Genomic DNA, 27,293 nt, shown 5'->3' with positions numbered 1-27,293 from the left:
TGCTGTGAAAATCTCTCTAGAACCCACAGACCTAAACTGAGTAGGGTGCTATGTAGGTCTGTAATCCCAACGCTCAGGAGACACACAGGTGGGTCCCTGGGGCTTTCTAGTAGGGTAGCCTAGCCTAACTGACAAAACTCCAGTCCAGTGAGATTCTGTCTCAAAATCTAAGGTAGGGTGGGGAATAATGGCAAATGCCCTTAATACCAGCATGTGGGGAGATTAAGGCAGAGGCAAGGTGGAATCTATGAGTTTACAAAGTCAAGCCAGTCAGAACTATTTAGTGAGACTTGTCTCAAAACAAACCAAGCATAAATAGGTAGATGGTTCCTGATGAACCATGTTTAAGGCTGATCTCTAGCCTCCAATGCACATGTGTATCCACACGAACATGTCCACACACAACATAATAAAAACTGTCTGGTTTACTTGTCATAACTCTGTATTTCATTGGTGCTCAAGCAGTAAACAGGTATCTATCCTACAAATGTTACGATGATGGAGCTTGAGACCCATTCAAATTCTCGTGAAAAATTATAATTCTTAAAGTGTTCTTCAAGCCATCCTCACCCTTACTCAGTCTACCAATCATATGAAATGACGCATTTACATTAATAAAAATCCAGGGCTGTCAAGATGGCTCAGTGTGTAAAGATGCTTGCTGCCAAGCCCGACAATCTATGGATCCCATATGGTAGAGAGAATCGACTCCCACAAGTTGTCCTCTGACTCCCATATGTGTGCCACGGCATGCTTGTGCATAAAGTAAAACGTAAAAAAATAAAACCAAAAGCAAAACACAAGTTCCCTCTGCCAATCTCTTTCCCGCATTTTTAACTACAGTTTATGTTCTGTTCCATCTCCTCTTTCCTCAGCACTTCAATCATACAGAAATGAATAACCCTTTAATATCCCTGATCAAAACCCTCAACTTGGCCCAATTATCTGTTCACTTGCAGTGTTGGTTCAGTTAAGAGGTGACACCATTCTTGGGGGATCACCTATGTGCAAGGAAGAGAAACCACTCAAACTAGTTTAAACAAAAGAGAGAATTTATTAGGCAAATATATTTGCAGAGATTCCAACAGCTGTAACGGGTCAACAGCCGGAACCACACCTTTCTACAGGACAGAACGCGCTGCAATCACACACTCTAGTTCTGGGTTCTGCACCATCATGAGGGTGGTCCTCCTTGTAACCTTGCATGAGGGACTAGACTGTGGGTTCACTTCTGCTTGCCTTTTGATCTTTATAATCCTTTATGCTGGCCTCAAACTTGTCAAGCACATGCTGGCAGACATTCATGAGCTCATTCAGGCCTTTCTGAAACGGCTCGACAGCTGGAAGTGTACCCCGTGTCTGAATTCGCAAATTAATTTTGCTCTCTGAAGGATGGGTCGTAGTGTAACCACAAAATTCCACTTCCGGGTTCTTCATAATCATGTACCGCAGAGAATTTCCTAGGGTATGGTCCTCCTCGTGCAATACAAATGTCACACACTGTCTATCTGTTCCAGCTGCCTGGACCATTTCCAAGGCTGTCTTCCTCTCGCCTTCAGCCATTGAGGTCTTCAATCCTGATATTTTTCTACACACACATTTTTTTTGTAAGAATGAGATCATATGGATTTTGTGATTAGCTTTTAAATATTCACTACCTCATTTTCCTATCTCCACAGCATCTATCCATAAATATTTAACTCTATTTTCTCTCTACTCCATTTGACCATGTATATTGCCCACAAGGGGCAAAAAAACCCAAAGTTAAATGTTTGCAAAATCTTTCTTTGAATAAAGCAAAAGAAAAGAGGCAGAGTTACGATAAATAGGATAGGCCCTGCTGGAAGATGAAAAGGGAGTTGACAGGCATAAAAAAACACGATTATTTTAGCATAAAAATGGCAACCACAAGTTATCAAGGTGACAGGCTCAGTTACGGCTTCCATTTGAAACAGGTAAGGAAACTAGTAAGCGAAAGGAAGTGAAAAGTTTAATAGGAGGAATCTGGCGAACAGAGAGAATTTACGAGCAGTGTTACAAGCGGAGTTGCAGGAACTTTAGGCGACTTAACACGCCAGCACCGACCGGTGCGTGACATTACACGAGGCAGTTCTAAAGGGGGTGGCAGTTTGGCACTTAGAGATGGATTCCCAACTTCTCTCCCCTCCCCGATGGTTAGTAGCCCCCTGAGCTTTTCTGGATAAATAAGCCCACAGCTTCTCCTCCCTCTTCCCAATCTGGCCCCGCTCTACTCTCGATCCTCCCTTCCTCTGCGCCTCGGGTTAGGCCTAGCCGCCCCGCCGGGCCGCAGTCGGCCGCGTGCCCTTTCGCTACCCGATTCGCTGGCCCGCCCCACCGCCCCCGCTCCACTCTTCCCCCTCCAACTTTACCTCTCCAGCTCCTGATCCTCTTCCATCGCGGGGCGCGGGGGGCGGCTCCAGGAAACCCTCAGGTGGTGCTGGCGAAAAGGACGCTCTTCCCCATGTCGCGAAAGATGCGGGCGAAGCAGGAAGGAAGACACCACCGACGGAAGGAGCGGGTGACGGAAGGAGGGGGGCGGAGCCGCAGCGGCGCGGCAGGGCCCGATTGGGGGGGCGGAGCGAAAACAGAACACGCCCCCGGCCACGCCCCTGCAGGGCAGGCCCGCTCACCTGGAACTGCGGAAGCTAGGCGGCCGCGGAGCACCTGCTGTCCCCGTGTGCTGGCGAAGAGCACTGTCCCTCGCCTTTCGCCCCAAGACACCTAATATTTAGGGTCGGAGTTGGACCTCTGATCTGCTAGACGATCCAGGGACGGGACTGATCCGGGGTTGGCTTTTTCCCGGACTGGAGTCCTCCGGAGCCTTTCATAGGGCACCTTGCAACCTTGAAAAAGCAAAAGAGATTTGTGTGCAGAGCTGACTTTCCTGACCACACTGTGGATGACGGTGCGCAGTTTTCTCCCTGGGGTGCAAATGCATACCTCCATTAGGTGCAAGGGCAGCGTTTCTCTTTCTTTTGGGAGAGAAGTGTGAGTTTGGAGCACCGCCCTCCTTCCTCAGGAGCTCACGCTGACCCGCGGTTCCTTTTTCCTTCGATCCCAAGGATCCGCCCTTCTCTTCCCTCAGGTGTGTCCTCTCAGCTCCCACCTGACTCTGGCCGGGCTGGCTCCCCGCCCCACCCCAGCCGTCCTCTCGCGCACACCTACACGTCAGCCACCCCGCGCCACCTGTTCTCCCTCAGCCTGCTCCCGCAGCCCTCCCCTCCCTTCAGCTGTCCCACGCCCGGCGCGGCGCTCCGGGGTGCAGGCAGACACTTCCCGAGCGTCTTCTCTGTGTCTAAAGGGAGAATCCGGCCGGGAGCGATGGCGGAGGGCGGAGCGCGCTCACTCTAACTCGGGAGTGATGGGCAGAACCGGCCCGGCCCCTCGAGCTTCTTGATTGGCCAAGATGCTCAGAGCCCGCCCTTAGTCCCGCCTTTCCCCGCCATTGATTGGCTCAGGTGCTTGTCGGGTTGGCCCCTGCGCTCGCCCCCGAGGGGAAAGGCAGCAGGGGCGGTTGAGAAGTGAAGTCTTGGCCGGACTTTGCTTCTCGCCAGGAAATCGGCGGCGGCAAGTCCCGGCGGAGCGGAGCCGGGCGGTGTCCTCGTCAGCGCTCCCCCGGGAGCCCGCCGCTTTTCCGGAGTGAGTTACTTCGGCCCAGGTGCGGGCGGGGATGGAGTGTGGCGTCGGGATAGGGGGAGCCCCCTGGGGAACCGGCCGGGGGCCGCGTGGAGTCCGGCCGGGCCCGGTGCGGGTGCCAGCTCCGGGCGCCGCGGTGCGGGTCTGCGCGGCGCTCGCTGTTTAGGACCGGGAGCTTCGGGGACGAGTTCTTGCACTTCGCGTCTGCACGTTGTCGGGAGCCAGAGCGGCGCTAGCTAGCTGCCCTCTGGTTTCGTTCCCTGGAAGGGATGAACGGAGATCCTCCTCCCCGCCCCAGCCTGTTGCGGGAGAATTCTCACCTTTCCTTTCAGGCTAGAGACAGATTTGACATGTTTTGGGGGAAGGGGAGGATCATTTCCAAAATATGCATCTCTGTTTGAAAGCATTTGCTCACGAAGCACCGTTTGGGAAACACTGCTGGCTTTTCGAAGCTTTCTGCCACGTTTCACACAAGGACTTTTAAATGGAGTGGTGTAGTATTCCCGTTTACATTTAAGATTGTGTGTTTGCTTGAAGCCTAGGGGCACTTCCGCATGGCTCTATCGAATCAATTTTTCTTTTCTCACAGTGTAGCCCTGGCTGGCCCGAAACTCACAGAGATCCGCCTCCCTCTGCCTCCTGAGGGCTGTGGGATCAGAAAGACGTGCGTCCCCACACCCCGCCAATTTTTCTTTAAAAAAAAAAAAAAAAAAAAAAAAAAAAAAAAACACAGAAAGCAATGGCAAGGACAGTTGGAGGAATCTGTGAGCTCCAGTTTATCCAAACTGCCTTCACTTTAAGAATGTCACATTCTTGTAGTCACAGTACTTAGAAATTGGCCTCCTTCCCAGGACACATTTTGCTTTTTTCTCTAGCCTGTACAGTGACACAGCACAGATGAAGTTGGATCTCAGTAGGTCAATTCTGTTTGCTCTGATAGATTTGAACACCCTCCCCCACACCTTTGGACAAAAGGACTTTGGCAGGTAAAGAAGGAAGGTGGGGGAATCTAGTGTCCTATTTGGCTGTCCGATCGTGGTTGAGCCAGAACTAACAAGGTTTTGCCATTTCAGCCTGTCCAAATTCCACGTGAGTTTTCCCATAGGGGTCAAATGTAGGCCAAGTCAGAGCCACACTAGAATCACATTGCTTTTAATTCAGCCCACTGTTTAATTCTAATTCCATATTTTGTTTCTCTGATCTTCAAGTTTGAACTCTTTCATTGGATATACATTTAGCCACCCAGCGTCTTACAGCATGCCAGGAATTAGTTGGATTTTTTGTTTGTTTGTTTGTTTTTGTTTCCAAGACAGGGTTTCTCTGTAGCTTTAGAGCCTGTCCTGGAACTAGCTCTAGTAGACCAGGCTGGCCTCGAGCTCATGAGATTTCGCTTGCCTCTGCCTCCCTCCCGAGTGCTGGGATTAAAGGCAAGCGCCACCACCACCCGGCTACCTCAGAGAATTTTGAACTAAGTGATATGGGAACTTGAAAGTAAGTATATCTGCCTAGAAAGTGTCAGAGAAATCCTAGGCAATCTTCGAATTGGTATGGGCTTTCTCCAGGAATGCTTATGTCTATAGAATGTGACATCAACTGCCGTGTACATGGCTGATCTAAAGGGGTTAGGGTTTGTTTGGGGTTGAAGTAATGGTCAGGGCTGGTTTATTGTTCATCTAAGGGTTCATGGCACTTTCCACAGTGGACACTTAGTGGATATTTGATGAAATGATAAAAAGAAGAGATTGTGTAGAACACATTAAGACATTTGGACCTCATCCAGTCAGTGATAGCGAGGTGTTAATTTCAAGCAGGGAAATGCTGTGGTAAGATTTGCATTCCATAAAGATAACTGCAGTGGGCTGGAGGATGGTGGGGTCCAGATGAGAGGTGAGAGACAGAATGAGGAGGGGCACTACTGGAGTCCCTGTGCAGATAATCTGGTTTTGGAAAGGTTTTGTCTCACACACACACATACACCCCGAGCAGCCTCTTTGCTCTTTAGCATTTTTGTCTGGTAGGATTTGGAAGCTTGAAAGAATAAAAGCAAACATGGCTATGGCTTAGACTAGAGCTCGGTGCTCAGTAAGAACTTAGGCAGGGCTGGTTGTCAGTCCGTGCAGGAGCTGGTGTGTTCCGAAGGTCTGGGGTGCTAGGCGAGTGACTAGGTAGAATTAATGAAGAAGATCATTGTTTTGGTCTTCTTTTTTGTTTGTTTTTGTTTTTTGTTCTTGAGAAAGGGTTCACTGTGTGGTTCCCTAGAACTGTGTAGACCAGACTGGTCTCGAACTCACAGAGATCTGTGTGCCTGCCTCTGCCTCCCCAGTGCTGGGATTAAAGCTGTGTGCCACCATACCCTGTGATTCCTGTCTTTTTTTTTTTTTTTTTTTGATTTGGGACATGGGTGTGGACTGAGGCAAAGAGGGGTCAGGTTCTTTCAGTTGACTTTAGAATTACTATTCCATCTGAGTTTTGATTCCCTAACGTGAAGGAAGTAGTCACATTACCTGTTTAGTAAGGTTTGAGGATCAAGTGAAATTACGCATGTAATGCCCTTGACACAGTCTGTGGTGCAGTCCTAGTGCTGAATAAATATTAGTTGTTCCTTTCGTGACGACAGTATTAGTGAGATAGTGGAATGTTAGAGGCTTGAGAAGGAGCCATTTACAATGCCTGATGGTAGAGCGAGAGGAAGGGAAGTGGAAGGAAGATCCAGCTTGTGGGGTACCGCTTGGATGATTGACATGTCAACCTGTGGAAGTTGAATAGACATTGAGAGAAAGGCAAAGAGTCTTTCTGGGTGTGCGGTGAGCGCTGTGTGAGCTCTAGTTTAGAAGGGGAGGCGGGCTTTATAGAGCAGTGATGGCGGAGGCATCAACATGGAGTGGCTGGGGGCTGAAGTGCATTTTGGAGCCGGGCATGGGGGCACACATCCATATTCCAGAGACTCTGACTCAAAGAAATTTCCATGAGTTTGACGCCAACCTATGGGTGCAAAGTGAAATCCTGCCTTTAAAAATTATAAAACCCCAGCACATGGAGGCAGGGGCAGACTGATCTCTCAGAGTTTAAGACCAGCCTGGTTTGCGTATCAAGTTCCAGTCCAGCCAGAGCTACATAGCGAGACCTTGTCCTGCGACTCCTACCCTGCCAAATTAATTTTGGTCATCATCAAAGGAGAATTCCAGGTTCCCACAGCCTGTGGGCTCTGATTCCTTCTCTTTCTCTGCCTTCTGATCATCTCTCCCATTTTCCATCTGCCGACCCAAATCCTTCTTACCGTGCAGAACTGTGTAACATTTCACCCCTGCTTCCTGAGCTATACAGTTCCTTCCAGGTCTGCCTTCCTATAGGCAAGAAGGATGGAAGACGAGGCTGAGCTCTTATTGCATAGGTTCACGTAAAAGGGGTGCTGGCTGAAAAAATTACACACACACACATACACGCACCCTCACTCATACACACATTTGTGCGCATGTGCACACACACACTCACTCATGCACACACTCACATGTGTGAACACACACTGCCCACATGCTCGCACGTGTGCACACACACACTCACTCATGCACGCGCGCGCGCGCACACACACACACACACACACACACACACATCTCACACACTGGATTGTAATTGTGGAGTTCTCCAGGTCTAAACTTGACTGTTAAGGGACCCAGAAGTTTCACAAAACAAATCTTCTTTAGTTTTCCTGTCAGGTTTCTTTACCTTAGGAAGCAGAAACAGCAGGAATATCTGAGGTTGAGTACACTTTTGGGTGGTTTGGTCCAAAAGATGAGAGCTGTGAGCCGACTGAGAAGTTATTCTTCTAGTGCCCCCCCTGCAGAGTGACTCCGCCAGCCCAGTTCGTGTGACTGGAAAAGGGCTAAGTATTATAGTTTCTGTCTGTGAGAGTGTAGTGTCTAGAGCAAAGGTCTCTGTTCTGTTCGCTGTGATTTCCCCAGGTATGTAAGAATTTTAATGGATGTGCACACGGGTGAAAGGTCCACCAGCTTGGGTCTGGTCTGAGGGAGAACAGGAGCGAATGCGGTGTGACAAGGGAGCCAGCATCCTTGCAGACCTCTGAGAAGATGCAGAAGGGAGAGTGGATGCTGTCCTGAGCCAGCTGTGTCTGTGCGGGACGCTGTAATTCCTCACTTTCACGGTTCACTGCCCTGGCTCTGGGGTGTAGGGAGTTCCCCAGCAGTGGAGATGACCCATGTGTCATAGTTCAGTCCTGACTGCATGACACACGGGGTATAACTCTGTCCATAGGTTACTGACCGAAACTCATATCCCATTAAACCTGTGTCCCATTGTGTCCACAATCACCCACCTGTCCTTTTTCAGGCCTGCCCCGCAGCTCCCTCCCTCCTCAAAGAGACAGTTTGCCTGTCTGTCTGCTCATCTCCTATCTGCCCCTCCCTGTGGCAGTCATATCTGCTAGGCTTGCTGTCTTCATGGTCTGATCCTTGGCCCTGGCTTAAGCATCTGGCACGGCTGTCACTGGCACCTTTGCCCCTCTCCAGCTTGTCTTCGGCCCTGTGCTGCCTATTCTCAGTTCTGGGAATTCTCCCAGCTGCCCTTGCCCCTCATTGCCCATAGTTCATTGCAGATCTGCAGAGTGTTCTGACATAGATCCGAGACAGAATCCATCAAAGAATAGAGACATCATCACACAATTCCAAGCCAGGACGTGCTCTGAAGAAGCAGTGCAGGGTTGTGCTCTCAGAACTGGAGTAACTAGCCATATTTGGCCCTGGAGCTTTGAAACGTGGCTGCTCTGTGCTGAGAAATACAGTGGGGTAAAATCCAAACCCCATAAAAATCTTAATAATTACATCTTGGAATGGCAACGTTTTGGATATACTGAACGAGATAAAATACTAAATGCCTTTGCCTTTTGTTTTTTTCAAAGTGTGGGTAGTGGAGCACTTGAGTTGACAAAATAGGCTCACATATTTCTGGGGGACGGTGCTGTGTAAGGTGTTATCTTCTGACGATGTGATGAGGAATACTAGCCTTGTTTTCTGCAGAATAGGGTATCACTGAAGCCTTCCCTCTGTAAGTTTACTTGAAGGGGATATGTGGATGGTTGGCCTTAGAAAGATAACTCTTCCTACAGGAAGCAGTTGGAGGTGGGTGTCAGTATGAGAGAAAAGGAACCGAGTGGCAGGGGATGGGGCTAGGAAGGTGGGCGGGGAGTGGACGGCCTGCTCTCATGAGCCGGGTTAGTGGTAGTGAGGGTTTTCTCTTTGTCACTCATGCATTAGTCCGCACTCTAACCCACTCCCTAGGTCTGCTGTATTCCACAGCAAGCTGGGCTCTATTGAGGTGGCCTGCTATGATCTCTCCCAGCTTCCCTGCAGAAGTCTCAGGTCTGCTGAAGGCTGGCTCTGAGCTGGTCCTCAGTCCCATCCTTTTAAATCTCTTTTGGGAGGGCTTCATGGTTTAATTCTACTCTTTTTCCTTGTTCCTTTTCCACACCAGTCTGTAAAAATGCTCTAATACTGATGATAAAGCAGTCAGCTCCACTGACCCCATCCATGTCTCCCCATTACTGCTCCCAGTAGCACATGTTCTTAAAGTCTTTAGTGAATTGAAGTTTGTATGGTGTCTCACCAAATGCATTAATGTGCCATCACAAACTATGACAGAGATTTCACAATTTTTGTTCTTTGTTATTTAAATAATTTAATTAATATTTGAATAATTTAGTAATTTTAAGTGCTAAGTTGAAGAGGCAGAGACAGGCAGAGCTCTGTGAGTTCAAGGCTAACCTGGTCTAACAGAGCAAGTTCTAGGACAGCCAGGGCTACACAAGAGAAACCCTGTCTCAAGAAAACACACACAACAAAACAAATCTTTAATGATTTACTGAAAGGAATCCTGGCAAAATTAGTGCAAATTTAGCAAAAACCTCCACATTGCTTTGTTTTTTCCCCTAATCATTTGTAAATATATTTATCATGCTTAATGTATTATAAACCAGATCTCTGAGAGTTTTTTTGTTGTTGAACTCTTTCCATGTACAACTTTCCACCCCCTCTCCCAGCCCCTAGACACATTATCTACTTTCTGTTTCGATGCCTTTGACTACTTTATGTATCTCATTTGGGAGATGGGGAATGTTTCCAAAGAGATTGTTTTGCCTAGCATGATGACCTCAGGGTTCATTTGTGTTATAGCATGTGACAGAATTTCCTTCCTTTTTTTAATGACAGAAAATCTTCCAATATAGAATATATGACATTTCATTGAGCCATTTATGTACAGGGGAATTTGGGATTCTTTCACCTCTTAGGTGTTTTGCATGACACTCCTATGAGTATAAATCACAAATATCATATCACTTGATAGATCAAGTGTCAGTCCTATTTTTAATATTTTGAAGAACCTCCTATTTTCTACAGTAGTTGATGATAAGTATTAGATCCCCCATTGCTGGGTTCTTCCGCCACCAATGCAATAAGTCAAATCAAACTTAATTAATAGATCCAGATTTAATAAACGGCAATGCAAAGCAGAGCCATCCCCCCCAGGTGGCTCCCAGGAAGGCAGGAGACCGAACACAGAGATCCCAAACAATTGTGCCACTGTACACTCCCCAGCGCTGTAGATCCCATTCCTCTGCAGCCCAGGCAGCTGCATTTGCTGCTTTCTATCTGGTGGTGGTGGCCGTACTAATGGATGTAGTCTTGATCTCATTTCTGTGACAATAAGTGAGGTTGTACATTTTCCTACTTTTGGTGGCCTCACTGTAGAAAAGTGCTTCCTAGTTCTTTCCTCTTTTGAGTAATTGGAGCTCCTTACTCATTTTGGATATTATCTCCTTGCCAGGTCTGGTTTACAAATACCGTCACCCATTCCATAGATTGCCTTTTCACACTCCTGGCTGTGTCTTTGGGGCTGCAGAAGATTTTAAGCTTGATGTTATCCCATTGGTCAGTCTTTAGTTGTACCTTTGAAGTCGTATATGTATATATATATTGGTGAGGTCACATTTTTCATGAAGCTTTTACCCTGTGTTTTTCTTCTGAGAGTTGTATAGGGTCAGGTCATTACACTGAAGTCTTTAATGGATTTGGAGTCAATTTTTATATATGATGTAAGATTAAGGTCTAAAACTATTTTACCCATGTCTCTTAGACCTTGGCCCTAGAAATAACGGAAGTTCTAAAATACATAGAATAGTTTCAACTTGGAATGGGGGTGGTTGATGGCAGGGATTGGGCTAGGTACACCACACATCACAGTATACCATATTATAAATTTCTCTCTCTCTCTCTCTCTCTTTTTTTTTTTGTGTTTTTTTGAGACAGGGTTTCTCTGTGGCTTTGGAGCCTGTCCTGGAACTAGCTCTGTAGACCAGGCTGGTCTCGAACTCACAGAGATCCACCTGCCTCTGCCTCCCAGTGCTGGGATTAAAGGCGTGCGCCACCATCTCCCGGCTTCCTCTTTGTTTTTTTATATGGAAACAAATGTCTAGGTTTAACTGAAACTAAAACAAAATCAGTGAGGACCAACTAGTTATGGGGGAGTCAGTGCTATGTCCTGTGTCCCTGTTGCTGGGCATAATGTCTTTGGTAGCATTTACATTTCTGAGCACTGTTTAGTCTATTTCAGATTATCCTGAGCAGGTCTCATATGAAGTATGTATTAACTCGGTTCATTTCTCTAATTGTAGACTTCGTGCTTTCATTATAGATGGGATATTTAATATGCTTAAATAGACTGATTTCAGATTTTTTTAAAAATGGGTACAATTTTTTTTTTTATGAAACATTGCTTAGTCTTTTTCCAGGTATCGTATCATGTTTGAATGACTTTTTGTATCTTTTTAGTTTTTCAAGGCAGGGTTTCTCTGTAGCTTTGGAGTCTGTCCTGGCACTAGCTCTTGTAGACCAGGCTGGCCTAGAACTCACAGAGATCCACCTGTCTCTGCCTCCCGAGTGCTGGGATTAAAGGCGTGCTCCACCTCTGCCTGGCATGACTTTTTGTATCTTTGAAGAAATATAATAGCATGAGAGACCTTCCAAGGTTTATATCGCAAACATAATTTTTTAAAAAATGATAGGTGCCTTAGTTCCTTGTACTGTTGCGATAAGGTATGCTGACAGAAGCAACGGCATGAGAGCAGCAGGCGTAAGTGTTTTGGCCCATAATCCTAGGGTGTCTTCCGTCACGGCTGCAGGAGCGTGAGGTGGGTGGTTCTGTTGCCTCCATAGTCAGGAGGCAGAGTGAGCTGAATGCTCATACTCAGCCCCTTTCTCTTTCTGTTGTTCAGTTTAGGCCCACGATGCAGTGCTCCCGTTCTTAGGGAGATGCCTCCCAGACGTGTTTAGAGGAAAAGCCTAGACTAGACGTGGTGGTTTGACTGAGCCTAGAGGCTTGTAGGTTCAAATGCTTGGTCCCTAGTTAGTGGAATTGTTTGGGGCAGATTGAGAAGAGTTTGCCTTGATGGAGAAGGTGTGGCCTTGTTGGTGGAGATGTGGCCTTGATAGAGTAGGTAAGGCTTTGATGGAGGAGGTGTGTCACTAGGATGGGCTTTGAAGTTTCAGAAGTTCAAGCTAGGGCCAGTAGTCAGTCTCAGTCTCTCTCTCTCTCTCTCTCTCTCTCTCTCTCTCTCTCTAAGTTCAAAAGTCTACAACAGGCCCTGTAGTCATTCAGTCCGCCTGTCTGCCTGTCTGTCTTTCTGTGTGTCTCTGCAACTTTTGAATCAGATGTGAGAGCTCTCAGCTGCTACTCTGGTGCCTCCCTGCCTGCCTGCCTGCCTGATGCTTTGTTTCCTGCCGTAATGATCATGGACTAACCCTCTGAAACAGTAAGCAAACTCCCAATTAAATGCTTTCTTTTATAAGTTCCTTAGTCATGATGTCTCCTCACAGCAATAGAAAAGCAAAACACCAGATAACCCCTCATCTGAGATTATGCTAGAAGCTCATTTCCTGGCTTCTTCTAGATCTGTCATGTTGATAATATTAGCACCACAGTACGGAGACTATTTACAGAAAAGATTTATTTTTATTTTTTTTAACTATGAATATACATTGGAGAATACATAAGGATGATGTTGTGTGTCATTCAAGGGTTTGTGAGTTGAGAGCTTGGTACCTAATTAGGTGGTACTTAGAGGTAGTGGAGCTTTTAGGAGATGGGGCCTAGTGGGTGCTCACGAGGTCAATTGGAGACAAAGGGATTGCTGTAAGTCTCTCTCTCTCTCTCTCTCTCTCTCTCTCTCTCTCGTTCTCTCTGTGTGTACATGTACATGTATACTTACACATCTGTGAGTACTTATGTGTTTGGGAACCCACGCATGAAGGCTAGAGGACAACCTCAGCTGTCATTCTCAAGAATACCATCAACCTCTGAGTCAAGGTATTTCATTGCCTTGTGGCTCACTAGGTCAGATTAGCTGACCAGCTAGCCCCAGGAATCCTCCAGTCTCAGTTTCCAAAATGCTGGGATTACTAGTGCATGCCATCATACCCAGCATTATTTTGTAGGTTCTGGGGTTCAAACTCTGGTCCTTGGCAAGGCATACACTTTATAGACTGAGCTGTCTCCTCAGCTTTGGAGTGGGTTTTCTACAACATCACGTTGTCATAAAAGCCTAAGCCTGGTCCTTGAGCAGCATTTCTGCCTTCTTGTGAGCTGGTCTCGCCCTCTCTCAGTTGTTCCTGCCTTTTTTTTTTTTTTTTTTAGTGAGACCCTCATTAGAGACATGACCTTGGCTCTCCAGAACTGTGACTTTGAAATAGGCAAGCCTCTTTCATTCATTTTTTAAAGGTAGCCTACTTCAAGCATTTTGTTATAGCTATAAAGGGATGATAAATACAGATGGTCAAGTCAGAGCACTCTGTTTTTAAATGTGTGAGCGTGTGATGCACGTGGAAGTTACAGGACAACCTATAGGAGTTGAGTTATTTCCCCTCTGACTTGTGGGTTCTAGAAATTGAGGTCAGGAGAAAAATTTGTTGAGAATTTCATTAGATAAACCCTTCCCTCCTCATGACTCCTCCTGAACCCCCTTCCCTACATCTCCTTCTCAAAATCATGTTCTTTTCTATCATGATGATGATGACGACAGTGGTGTAACCTCTGTGAGTCCAGTCAATGTTGCCCACAGGCACCCGTGTTCAGGGTTGACCCCTGAAGCATGCACAGCCTACAAGGGGCTCCTCCCTCAAGAAAACTGCCTCTCCCTCCCCCAGCAGCCGTGACTGCCTGAAGCTGTTCCAGTTGGGGTGGGGCCTTGTGACTCCCTTCCTCATTCATGCTGCAAGCTGACTGGTGAGATCTGTGCAGGTCTTGAGCAGGTAGCTGTGGCTGTTGAGAAAGTTCGTGGGTGCAGCATCCTCATCGTGTCCAGAAGACATTCACCATAGCCCTCCTGGTTCTCTGGTTCCTAGACGCTTCCTGCCCCTCTTCCGCCATGTTCCCTGAGCCGTGGATGTACGAGTTGTGTCACATATGACCCATTATGGATGGGCACGCCACAGCTCCTAGTCTCTGCTTTTTGACCAGTTGTAGTTCTTTGTCGTAATCTCCATTTGCAGCAAAAAGATGTCTCTTTGTTGAGGGGCGGGAGCTGCGCAATCAAGAAAGCCCTTCAGTTCCAAAACCAGAGGACTCCTAAACATTACTGCCAACTGTCTAGTGATGTTTATAGGTTAACTGCTCCTGTTAATAGAATATGTGCCTGTGATCGAGTTCCTCAGTATGACTTTAGCTTCCAAATTTGACAGCATGCCTCAAGTTGCTTTTCTGTGGTTTGATCCTGAGTGAAACTTGTGCAGGAGGAAGCAAAACAGACTATTGGGTAGTTCAGTCCTTACTTGGGATGTAGCACAGTGACCCTAAATGCAAATAGCCTTGCAGGGCTGAGATAAAGGTTAGGAACTGTGAGTAAAGAGCAATCTTATGTGGAAATCAGTTTCATGATTATGCAAATCCTAAGGCAGCTATTTATCTGATTATATTTTCCCTGCTACTATACTGGCATTTTCCCCATTCTGTTACTGGATATTTATTGAATATGTAGTATGATCCAGTCTGTGGTGAGAATGTGGCAGAGCGAAGTTATATAACTTACACGCTGGGGGTGAGGTGGGGGCAGCTGTGTGCTGTTTATTAGACACATAAACAGATAAATACATTTATGGGTGGTTAATGATAAATGTCACATGAATAAAAAGGTGATGTGTTAGATCTGGGCCATCTGTTCCTAGTGGCTGAAGTCTATAGTGGTCTCCACATTTCCTGTTGACTGTTTGTCTTTTTTACCAGGGAACCTTGTAATCAGTTCTTCCACAGAGAGTAGTGTGTGGAAGCCAGCATAGGGCCTTGTGCATCCTAGGCAAGTGTTCTACCACTGAGCCAACCCCCAGCCCTGGCCATATCCTCTTCCCCTTGCACACCCTCTCCTAGAGGTTTTTCCCCACACAAGAGCAAAAGTAGGAAGATAGGAAAAGAAGCCAGGCATTTGGGGAAGTCAGTCTTGAAGAATTTAGCTTTCTCATGAAGGTGGGAGTTTGTGTTTGTCAGCATCTCAGCTGTATTTATCTTCTTCTCTTATGAATGAAGAAAAACAAAACCCCACCAGTTATTAGGGGAACAAGGAAGTGATGTTGTCAGTCCTTGAATTTGCAGTTTGTTTTGAAGTTTCTCACTTTTTACAGCTCATCTCTGCCTCTGCATTGAAAACTGCAATATGTAGCTTGTAGCTTAGACTGTCTCAGAATTGGTGTGTAAAACTTTGTGCTCTGCTGTCTTTGGGAAGGAGGAATTAGACTGTGATCCATGACTCATCCATGACTGATGTCCTGGTACAGTTTTAGAAACAAAGGAGGTGACAGTAGATTTCCCCAAGCAACAGGGGCAGAAGTAAATACGAGAAAAAGATGACTTTGTACCCATGCTGGTGGTTAGAGCTGTGCTTTGAATGAGTCTTAGAAACACGTTGGTTCTAGATGCCTCCACCATTTTGAATAGACCCAGTAAAAATTTTTCTCCTATAAAAAGGTTCGTATTAGCAGCAAACTGGCTGTATTTCTCCCAGTTTTATGTATGAAGTGAAGTAACTTGGCCAGTGAGTGTAACTCTTGCGATTTAGTTTGTTTTCTGTATTCATTGTTGAGCCAAAGGGCTGAATCACTGATAAAGTAACCTGGGCGGGGGCTCACCACATTATCGGCATTCTGGGAAACTCTCTTTTTCTTTTCTTTTGATATGGACATCTCTGTCTGCTTTGTCTTTAATTTTAACCATGTATGTAAGGGCCAAGTTCAGCCGGTTTACATTTTATTTCTTTTTGTGCACACTCCTTTGCCCCTGGGCAGTATATTCCATGAGAAGTTGATGTGCACAAACAGGTATTTAAGAGTTCATTCTCCCTCCTGGGCCCCAGCCACTTCTTCCCACAGGTGACCACTGTCAGGGGGTCCTTTTTACCCAGCAGGCTTGTTTGGTATATGATATCTTGTGTGTACATCTCTATATGTGTAAATGTTTTTAAAATGTATTATCTCATACCTCAATTTAAATTAGCTCAACATTTTTTAAAAATTACATGTCCTTTTGAAATTTCACTTGGAAACCTTTTAGATTCTTGATCACAACTAAATTACATAGCTTTTAAAAAACGGCGTTTATCTCTTTATAGCATGCAGGTGTTACCATGTAGAGATTTTCTTTGTCGGATACAGACAAGGATGACTGTTTGAACTTTTTTGGGTATGAGGGGGACTAGTACTGAGAATTAAACCCAGCAATCTTGGGCACCACAGGCACTACAGGGCTTTGTCCACAGCTCTTTTTTGATATTTTGAGGCAAAGTCTTGCTATATATAACCCATACTGCCTTGACTCAATGTAGCTCAAGCCAGCCTCACACTTGGGATCCATCTGCCTTAGCTTCCCAGGTGCTGGGACTATAGGTGCATGCCACTGCACAGAGATGCTTCCTTCTTTTTAAAGGGAATGCTGAAGGCAAAGGCCATTGCACACATCTGTAATCTCAGCACTTGGCGAGGCTGTGGTCAGAGGATCAGCAAGGCCAAAGCTAAGGCCAGCCTGAATTGTGTAGTGAGACTCTCTCAGAAAAGAATACAATACATAAAAATTGATTTTAATTATCTGTATGATAACTCAGAAGAAAATAGAGCATTCATGGGAGAAAATGCCAGATTATTAGAGAATATTATAGTACAAATTGTGCCTACCCAAAATTTGCTTGTTTGGTACTGTTAGACAGTACAGTGTGTTATACAGCGCTCACTGAGCCTGCACAGCGTTCCTCTTCAGCATTAATGCTGTCATGGACACTCAGAATGTCTTTCGGTTGTAACATTGTTGACTGCAACCATTTTGTAACTAATAGAAGGTAGTCTTTCTGCCAAATTTAATCAGAATATGTCAGATCTGGAGGGGTACATTATTTTCAGATATGTACAAGTCTCACTGTAGAAGGTTTGGGCATTTTCAGTGTTCTGTAGATATATCTATAGATGGAGTTATCTGATTGCTGCTATTAATCACTTGCTGTTGGTCAGCTAGAAGCTCTTCATTTTGCCAGCTTTGTCAAAGGCGTCCCGGGAGGGCCGCACTCCGTACCAGAGGACTGGGGTTGAGACAGCTGGGGAGACAGCCTGGAGTTCGCACAAGGTAAAGGGGCTGCCTGTGTTTAGAACCAGAGCTGCTTTCCACGAGCTCTCTTCCTCTGCACTGTACTGGTTATGTGAGAAGTGAAGGTTTCTGTAGACTCTTAAGGACATTGCTAGCTAGTGAAAAGGACCCTACCATTTGTCTTCTTTAACTCAGAACAAGATGATTTCCCAGAAGAAACTTAACTCAGCTAAACTGAACTGAACTTTGTTTAGTTCAAATCCGTCAGCCGGACTGGATATGCTGGCGCATCCTGTAGTCCCAGCGTTGGAGAGGTGGAGGCAGGAGGGTCAGAAGTTCAAGGCCAGTCTTTAAGACTTTAAGGTCAGCCGGGCGGTGGTGGCGCACGCCTTTAATCCCAGCACTCCGGAGGCAGAGGCAGGTGAATCTGTGAGTTCGAGACCAGCCTGGTCTACAGAGCTAGTTCCAGGACAGGCTCCAAAGCCACAGAGAAACCCTGTCTCGAAAAAAAAAAAAAAACAAACAAACAAACAAACAAAAAAAGACTTTAAGGTCAACCAGGGCTACAAGAGACCTTACCTCAATTTTTTTTCGCCCTGAGACAGGGTTTTTCTTTGTAGCAGCCCTGGCTGTCCTGGAACTCACCCTGTAAATCAGGTTGGCCTTGAACTCAAATATGCCTGCCTCTGCCCCTTGAGTGCTGGGATCAAAGGCATGTGCCCACCACTGCCCAGATAACTTTTCTTCTCTTTCTCTCCCTCTCCCTCTTCCTCCTCCTCTCTTCTTTCTTCTTGCCTTCCCTCCCTTGGTTTGTTTTATTTTTCTAGGTAGGCTTTCTCAGTATAGCCCTGGCTACACTGGAACTCACTTTGTAGGCCAGGCTGACCTCCATCTCACAGAGATCTACCTGGGATCTCTGGGATTAAAGATGTTTGTATGTCCCACCACCTGGCTCAAATGTCTGGGAATTTGCTCTGTAGACCAGGTTGGTCTGGAATTCAGAGATCTGCCTGCCTCTCCCTCCAGAGCACTGAGATGAAAGGCATGCGCCTCCACTGCCCCGCTTTCAAAACAATATTTTTAAAAAGAGAGGGAGGAAAAAGTGAAAGTTTTATGAAAATGGCAAGTGAATGTGGGCTCTCTCTTGTCTCCTGTTGCCTTCTTTATGTTCTATGTTAGCTCATTGCCTAGTTTTGAAATGGTGCTTGGGAGGGTGAGTGGGGAAGGAGAGTAGTTGTTTCTTTGTGTGTCGGCAAGAGCTGTTTTCATTTCATCAAGCCTGGCTTGCAACACTTTGATGTGTACCTGCGTAGTACTGTGTTTTATGTGGAATTTTCAGGAAAGACTCCCTCACCAATCCAGTAGAAAATGACAGCATAGGAGCAAGCACAAGGGGAAGTGCAACAGGCCCACCAGCATCTTAGGTTCTGTTGAGGCCTGGCCTCCCTCCTCCTTCCCTCTTTCCCTTTTTCTCTCCCTCCCTCCCTTCCCAGTTAGTTTGTGGAGCAGTAAAAAAATTTTTTCTCTCTCTCTTTTTCTTTCTTCATGAAGTAATCCAACAATAGAACATTGGGTAACAGATCTTCATAGGTGATTTTCCAGAAGAAACTCGGCAGGCTTGTGTTGCAGATGCATTGTAGACAGGCAGTGGAGAGGAAGAACCTGTCTGCTCACACTGTGTTCTTGTTCCCACTCTTAGTTCTTAAACAGTCTTTCTGTGCTCAGTGACATTATATGACTGAGATTCATGTGCTTTTTATGGGGTGAGACTCCCACTAAGCCCTTGCCAGTCTACTTACCTGGTGTGTTCCACTTCCCAGAAGCTGCCTTAGCTTGTGCTCTGGAACTTTTCTGCATAGCCTTTGGCTGTGGCATGTGGGTCAAACTGTTGCCCAGCTGTTAGGCGGGAAAAGGGAGACCCCACATGAGGAAACAGTTGGTCTTGCTGATCGTATAGTGTATAGGACTGGCCTGTGTGCTCTTAAACCAAAAGCATTTGCACCAGGCAGCAAGTGTGTTGGAAGTAGCTCAGAAAATAGGTGGTAATTGTGTCTGAGGTTTTGTTTGTTTGTTTTTAGGAAAAAAAAATTCAGAAAACATGGAAAAGACAAATTGGCTATTTGCAAAGCGGTACTAATAAAATGTCTGTGTTAAAGTTGGGTTTCTGCTCTCAAGTGGAGGGAGTACAGTAAGTGCAATAGTTTTCTTTTTTAACTGAATTAAACTTTATTGTTCTATGGTATAATGCCATTAGGCTAGTCAGCAGTCATTTCTTAAAACTGTGCATTCAATCATTGGCGTTTGTGTAGAAGAAAAGCTAAATCTACCTATCGAGGGGCGAGCTGCCCCTTGGCATGTAATATTGGTAGCTGTGTGAAAAGAGAGGTCTGGGTTTGAGTAACCTGCTGTTGTCACTATTTCTTTGTTATCGGGCAGATGGCACTTTATTAATTTGGACAGTCACCCACTGGGTTCTGTAATGACACTGGTTATGTAAGGCCCTATTGAACATGGTCATAATGTGTTCGGCGGTGATTCTCTCTTAGTTTTAGGACACTCTGCTGCTTTGTTCAGAATATGTGGTTGTTCTAAAGTGCTTTTTAATTTTCAGGTTGACATCAGGTGTTGTTAGCCTCATTTTCCCAGAACTTGATTAAAATTATTAGCTTCAATTCTAAGAGAGTTGTGTTGGAGAAGGTGTCAGTTCTTTCAGTGTAGAAAAAAGAGATTCACAGTGTCCTGCTCAACGTCCAGCTCTCAGTTCATGTCAAAGGTCTAAGTTATGGACGAAACAAGCCAAAAATTGTTGATGGCTTAAGTAGTAGAGAGAGAAATAAGTTATTCTAATGTCAGTTCCCCAAGTAACCACGATAATATTCGACAACATAACTTTTTAATTAGGTACCTACTGGAAGTATAGCTTCAGTCACATGACTTAAAAATTATTAAATTATTATGGTTGGGGGAAGAGGGGGGGATTGTGGTTGGTCTGTAAAATGAATAAAAAAAAAGAATTGAGAAAAGGTTATAGCAGAGCTGGAGCAATGCCTCCATGGTTAAAAGCACTGGCTATTCTTCCAGAGGATCCAGGTTTGTTTCCCAGCACTGGCAGCTCACAGCCATCTGTCACTCCGGTTGCAGGGAATCTGACGCCCTCTTCAGGACTGCAGTCAGGCAACAGGCACTCACCAGGTGGATAGACACACATGTAGGCAAACACCCATAAACAAAATAAATGAGCACAATGTTTAAAGGTTTTAAAGAATTTTTTTAAGTTATAACATAATTACTCTTTTTGCTTTATATTTTATATAATTTATGCATATGCCATATGGTCTTAACAAACATTCAACTCAAAAGTAATCAAAATATCTATTGCTCACCTGTGACACAGGGACTAAACTTTAAAAGACTGACAACATCAAATATTGGCCAAGAATATGAAGCAACCAAAGCTTAGTCCTTCTTGGAAATATAAAAACATTACAAAGACTCTGAAGGCAGGTCTTGCTATTGCTTAGGAAACTAAGTGTATATCCTGTGACTCCACCCTTCCACTTCTAAGTACTCACCCAAGGGAAGGAAAATATAGGTTCATGGAAGCTCTTGTTCATAATCACCAAAAATGGAAACAGTCCAGTTGTGTATCTGTAGGGAGCATATTGTCATGGGGCGCTCCTGAGCAGCTAGAGGGAAGACATATGTCAGAAATAGCAGACCTCACACATTTGCTGTACGGGGAATTGTGGGTGTGCTGTTCATCCCATCCACCATTCTCGGAGTTTAAGTTCAACCTGGTCTACACAGTGAGTTCCAGGTCGGCCAGGGCTACACTGTGAGACCTCGACTCAAAGAAAAATCTCAGAAAACAACAACAACAAAAACCCTTGATGAATAAAAGAAGCCTTATTCAAGAGAGTGTATATAGTCTGTGCTCATGATTAGAATACCTTAGAATTAGAGTACCTCAGAATGCCCACAACTCAACCATGAAGGAAGATAGCAGAGACTTCTAGGTTCTGGAGAAGGTGGCAAAGCAGGAAAGTGACACAGAGTGCTTAAGTGATGGCAAACCACAGGTGTGACCGGCTCCCTGGATGGACGACTCACGGGAAACCTGGGCAGCCTTGTCTCAGGACTCCCTAGCCCACACCTGGGTAAACTGGCATCCTCTCCGAGGGCCCCAGTCAAATACCTTGTTGTGCGCTGAAATGTCTCGTAAGCTGTTTGGAATCATGAAGGGTTTGTTATTTTATAAGTTTTGTTTCTTTTTGCCTTGGTGATATTTATGCCTGTCTGAGAATTTTTGAGAATTCTCTCTCCTGCTAATTATATAAAATTATAACCTACCCGAGAAGGGACACGACAGAGCAGTGTCGCTCCAGATTATCAGCACATGGCTTTTTTGGCGACTGTCATGGTTTCCTCAAAAGGTCTTCAGCTGTGTGCTACGTCCGTGTGGCTTCTCTGCAGTTGCGTTCCTTTGCTGTGTGGCATGGCTTTTCTCTAGTGACAGGGAAAAGGAAGAGAACAACGGGGAGTTGCCCGATTTCTGCTACCATGAGCATAAACTTAGGGACCAGATCAGCCAGGGTTTGAGTTTCATCTAGTCACTTTCAGCCTGACCTTTAACCTCGCACCCTCATCTTCATGTGTAAAGTGGTGGTGCTACGTCAAGGGCTTGTTCACAGTAGCGATTGCATGAGGTGGTGTTTGTAAAGTAGCTGGTGTGCTGTAGTGGGAACAATGACGGAGTGCTTAAGTCATGAGAGAAGGAAGCAAGACAATCGATGCTTAAATAAAAGTGTATGTGTCTGTCTGTCTGTCTGTGTATGTCTGTCTCTGTGTCCCTGGAACAGCTCCTGGGAACTCTGTATTCTTCTCTGAGGATTCTGAGTGCTGGGCTGCTACAGGAAAGCCCAGTGTGGTCCAGTATAGTGTGCCTGGTGTTTAGAGCGATGCTTGGGAACGAGAAGAGACTGAAGTAGAACCTCCAGCCCCAGTCCTTGATTTCCATCTTTGTAGTCTGTCCTTTGCTATTTGCGCTTCTGGGAAGGTCAACATGGTGCCCTGCTTTTGGAAGTAACCTGCATCTGGCCCCTTAAAGCTTCTCGTGTTCCTGGCTGCAGAGGTTGCTTTAAGTTGCCTCCGTGACCCAAGCCAAACTGTAGAGTCAGGAAACTCTGATTCTGAGGTGTTGATAACATCATGGAAGCTGAGCAAGGGATATGGCTCTGCATTCCCAAAGCTACCAGAGCAGCCACTACACTCCGCTCACCGCACGCACCCAATTCAGAGGAAACAGAGTTGCCCGAGTCAGCCATGCCTATCTTCTGTCGAGTTTTACTCTGATCTTCAGGAATATGAGACTGAACGAGAGCCCTATACATACTTCATCACAGGCAGCCTGCCATCTCCTCGTGGCAGTGTTTAAGGCTTCCTTTTACTTACTAATTCTCTAGTGTGCATCTGTTTCTATGCCCACGTGTTTCACTTAACTGGTTAATCTGGTGGTCAGTTTTGAGTTTATTGAAAGAAGGGACTTTTCTCTCCTGTGCACGGTGTCTTTCCCTCTGTGTGCTCTGTCCAGGACAGTAGCAGGGCCATAGAGGATTATCCGTGTATGAACTGTAGCTAGTCCAAGCTGGAATGTGACATAAGCACAGAAATAAACAGTGTGGTGCTAGAGAGGTGGCTCAGCTCTTAAGAGCTTGTGTTGCTCCTGCAGAGGACTAGGTTCAATTCCGAGTACCCATATGGTGGCTCCCAACCATCCATAACCCCCGTTTCAGGGTATCCAACAGGCACTCACATGGTGCCCATACATGCAGGCAGGCAAAGCATTGATGCACATTAAAAAAAATCTGTAAAAATTTAAATAAACATTGAATTCCAGAATCCTAGCATGAGGAGACTATTAAGCCAGTTCAGTATTCTTTTTACATGTTGATTACATGGTAGCTGATACTTTTGATTTTACTGGATTAAAGCATTGTTACATATTGTAATGGATCCCATCTGCTTCTTGTTAACGTGGCTACTGGAAAATTTAAATTGTATGTGCCTTACGTTGTCTTCTTGCTGTGTCACTGACTAATTAAAGTCCCAGCACCAGACTAGTCTGTGTGAGGGCAGGGACTATTTGTTTAGCCAGAGTAACCCTATCTCTGAGCTCGGTGCCTGGCCTGCAGCATATAATCAACAAATATTTGTCGAATGAGCTGTGACTGCTCTGGCGCTTGATTTCCGTCCCTGCCACGTACCGTGCTAGTTAACTGATAGGATAAAACGAGATAAGGTGGTTTTAAGAACACATTCCCTGTTATGTTTTCTTCGTCCCAAAGTTTCCATGGAAACAGTAACCAAAAGATTGCCAGGATTTCTGTAGTAGTCTTCAGATAGTATTTTCTCCTGTTGTTAACCAAAGCATGAAAGTTTAAATATTTGGAGAGATGTTTTTTGAGTTTGAAGTCCAAAGTCTAAAATTTTAATTTGAAAAAAAAAAAGCTGTTAAATATTCACTTTCCCCCTATATTTGTAAAATTCTACTAAAATAATTTCGTTTTAATTTTTATCAGTTTATGTTAATTATACATGATAATTGGTTTTGCTATGATGTTTTCGTGCATGTATTTATTAATATATTTTGGTACTCTTCATGTCCTTCCCCTGGCCCCCTCCCAACCACACTGGTTCTTCTCCCTTCTCTGTGTATGTGCTGACTTCTGCTCATTTGGTGACCAGTGAGTTCAGGAAGGTGGCTTACATAAGCTCAGGTTTACTTAAGGGAGGATGAGCACCTCACTGCCATCTGAGGCCCTGAAAAAAAGTCTTACCTCCTCCATCAACCATTAACTGCCTGTAGGTCCTGGAGGAGGAGGGTAGGGACTGGGAACCACCCTGCCCTCCCGTCATGGAGTATCAAGGGACCCAACTGTGTGGGCTTTGACAGGTACTCACAACTGCTGTGAGTTCCAGAGGACAGCACTGGCGTGCCTGGAAGACAGTGCTCCTCATCTCTCTCCCTCCCTCAAATTCTTCCTGCTGTCTGCAGAGTCCCCTGAGCCGCGGAAGGTGGGGATGTCCTGTTTAGACCCGAGCTGTCTCCATTCCCTGGATTTTCTCGGATCAGCTCTCTGGTTCTGCAGTAACAGGTGCCCACTGTATGTATAACTCTGACCCACACTGCAACCAGCGCTGATCAGGTTGATTCCAGGCACTCGGCTCTGTGGTGTCATTCCTAGTCTCTCAGCCCTGCTGCAGCCCAGTTCTGAGGCTTCAGATAGAAGGGATTTAAGAGAGGAACCATTTGGCTTATGATTTCAGAGGCTTCAGTCTTCATGGTCAGGGGGGTACAGCTGTTCAGATCATGGCGGGCCCAGAGTGTGGCTGAGGCTGTTGATGTCACAACCGACCACGAGGCAAAGCACCCACGAAGTAGCTGGCTGGAAAAGTAAAGGACTGGCCAAAGACACACACCGGCTGCTTCTATTAGATGCCTTTATGGCTTCCATTTCTCCTCTCTTCACTCTTTCCTAGTGAATACTTAATACACCCACCCTGCCACTTGATTTTCATGTAGATGAGACACAATTGAACGATTGTTAGGAACAGAAATTCAGATTGCATTGAGTGTGCTGGGAGAGGTCGAGGTGGCAAGAGCCATTTCTGTGTATAACCTGGAGCCGCTAGCCAGAAAAGACCAGATGAGACTCCAGATGTTGAGTGATTAAACTAGGGCTAAGATGGTGGTTTTGTTCTAAATGAGAAGGCACAGCAGTTTCTTTTGATTAATGTCTGTGTGTGTAAAATGTAGGAAGAAATCTTAAGCCTGGTTAAAACCTTTCTTTGCAGATCCTTTTGTATATGGAGGTTGTGTTCCAATCCTTATAGAAATTGTGTACCTTGAGACAAATACAAGTGAATGCTTTTAAGATGATTTTGGAGCCGGGCGGTGGTGGCGCACGCCTTTAATCCCAGCACTCGGGAGGCAGAGGCAGGTGGATCTCTGTGAGTTCGAGGCCAGCCTGGTCTACAAGAGCTAGTTCCAGGACAGGCTCTAAAGCTACAGAGAAACCTCTAGAGTGCTGGGTTTAAAGGTGTGCGCCGCTACCACCTGGCTTAGTAATGTGTTAGTCACAGCAAAAATCAAAAACTAGAGTGACAAAATTGTGGGAAAAGCCTGAGAAACTGAAAAATGAGGAGGGCCTTTCTAGTGTGTGGCCTTTGTATAAATAGGAGTGTGCTGTTTCTTCTGAAAACCCATTTCCCAGGTGCTAACTAAAGGAGAGAAATAATTTACCTGTGGACCTGCCATCCATTTCTTTATGTAAAATACACACTTATATGTCTATTTGCAGGGCTGTGTGTGTAACATACCATGTGCAGCCTCTGTGTATTTACTGTTGTTTGTATAATGTGCGCGTGTGAGTGCGTCTGTGCACGCGCATTTGTGTGTAATCTCTGAAAGCAGACTCCCTGATCTGAGTCCCATTTTCATGGTTACAGCTTTGGGATCTTAGCGAACTACTTACTGCTTTTTACAGTTTCTTCATCTGAACAATAAGGAAGCCGGCCACAGTCATCCCAGCTTGGGTTGTCATGAAGGTTGAATCTGTAACCTTGTCTGTCTCACCAGGCCTGTCACACAGGTGTCAGTCAGTACCCATTACCTCCCCAACTGCGTTCCCATGAGGGCTAGTCCCAGGTGTCACACCTGCGGAGGAGGGCGCTGCCTTCACGGTCAGCTCCTTCCTGTATCACACCTCTCATTGTGCCTCTGCCTTGGGACGGTAAGACAGAGGTCACTACAGTGCATCTCCACAGGTCCCCATCCACCACGGCTTTCCAGGGGCTGCTACTGTGGTGAGCGAAGCTAGTGACTGCTGTGTCTCAGGGAGGCCCCGTGACTCCGAAGCTGTTTGCAGAGTCACAGTTTTATAACTTGGTTTTCTCATTTTCTTTTGTTCCTGTCAGTCTCTTGAGGGCATATAGGTTCTTTTATGCTGGTTGCCTCCCTTCACATGCTGATTCTCTTAGTTGGAAAACCATCTCTTTGTCATATACCATGAAACAGGAATTAGAAAGACCTCAAGGTGACCTTGAAGGGATTGACAACGTTGGCTTTTACTTTTAACAGATCAGTCTACATTGAGAATAAAATAAAGGGTAATAAAAAGCTTCCTGAAGAATTCCAAGCATGAGGCAAGGTAGACTGAGCCATAATGGACAGAGCTGAAACAATGAGAAATGACTCGATTTCAAACCTATCTTGAAGGCAAATTCAGCATGATTTGCTGATGATGATATGATCTGCCGATGGCAGGAGAAAGGTCAAGGGTGACTCCAAGATTTTTGGCCTACACAGCTGGGAAGGTGGAAATTGAGACACAGACAAAAGTTTGGTAGAACATATTTAAGAGGAAGCTCAGGTTTAGTTGCAGGAATGGAAGTCCCCATACAACCTCTGGCAGACTCTGGCTAGACAGTTAAGTCTACAGGTCCAATCAGAGGAAAGACCAACGGAGAATGACTGGACTCTAGGAGGGGGCTGCACCAGGTGCAGGAGTGACCATTAACCTAGAAAAGTTCCTGAAAGGAGAGAACGTGAATTGTGGTCCAGTGTCCCATGTTGGAATTTCCCAGTTAGAAGGCCTTGGAGGGGAAGAGGAAGCCAAGGAAGAGCAGCCACCGTGGCTGAGAGGAATTAGGAGAGATCAGACACAGGCGCTTCTTGCAGGAGGACATAATCACTTGTGTCAAATCTTGCAGACAAGGCCAGTTAAATAAGATTAGGACTGAGAATTAAGCAATGGATTTAGCAACATGGAATTCACTGACCTTGACACAGAGTTTTAATGGTGTGGTGAAAGCCACAGCTCCTGGAGTCAGTTCAAGAGACTCAGTAGAGAGGGACTGGGGCAGAGAGCAGTCTGTGAGAGACTGCGTGTGTGGTAGAAATCATGTACTCTAGCCCACCACAGCAAACCATACCTCTCCCCCGCAAATAAAGCTTT

At 45.7% G+C, this 27,293-nt stretch overlaps 3 protein-coding genes across 5 annotated transcripts in view; 1 reads left to right on the top strand and 2 right to left on the bottom strand.

Annotated features, from left to right (window-relative positions):
* The window catches only part of LOC121464788 (protein POLR1D-like), a 34,845-nt gene extending 32,329 nt beyond the window's left edge, over positions 1–2,516 (bottom strand). The window contains exon 1 of the mRNA XM_041677888.1: positions 2,391–2,516. Within this exon, the coding sequence (XP_041533822.1) occupies positions 2,391–2,416 (26 nt within the window). The 5' untranslated portion in view covers positions 2,417–2,516. The remainder of the gene's footprint in view (positions 1–2,390) is intronic.
* Positions 1,035–2,524, bottom strand: LOC121464787 (DNA-directed RNA polymerases I and III subunit RPAC2). The gene is made up of 2 exons (XM_041677887.1): positions 2,391–2,524; positions 1,035–1,588 (listed from the first exon to the last, which is right to left on the bottom strand). The coding sequence occupies exons 1-2, from the start codon at positions 2,414–2,416 to the stop codon at positions 1,213–1,215; spliced, it is 402 nt and encodes a 133-aa protein (XP_041533821.1). The 5' UTR covers positions 2,417–2,524; the 3' UTR covers positions 1,035–1,212.
* Positions 2,525–3,351: 827 nt separating this feature from the next.
* Lnx2 (ligand of numb-protein X 2) overlaps positions 3,352–27,293 on the top strand; it is a 68,457-nt gene continuing 44,515 nt past the window's right edge. The window contains exon 1 of one of the 3 annotated variants that reach the window (XM_041677885.1): positions 3,352–3,479. The gene's annotated coding sequence lies outside the window, so the exon portion shown is untranslated. The other 2 variants (XM_041677883.1, XM_041677884.1) reach the window with 2 other exon arrangements.

This window comes from Microtus oregoni, unplaced genomic scaffold (genome assembly GCF_018167655.1).
Source record: "Microtus oregoni isolate MIOR12 unplaced genomic scaffold, Mior012 000029F_ref0000214, whole genome shotgun sequence".
In the NCBI taxonomy this organism is placed as follows: Eukaryota; Metazoa; Chordata; class Mammalia; order Rodentia; family Cricetidae; genus Microtus; species Microtus oregoni.
This window is presented reverse-complemented; position numbering and strand designations above follow the sequence as displayed.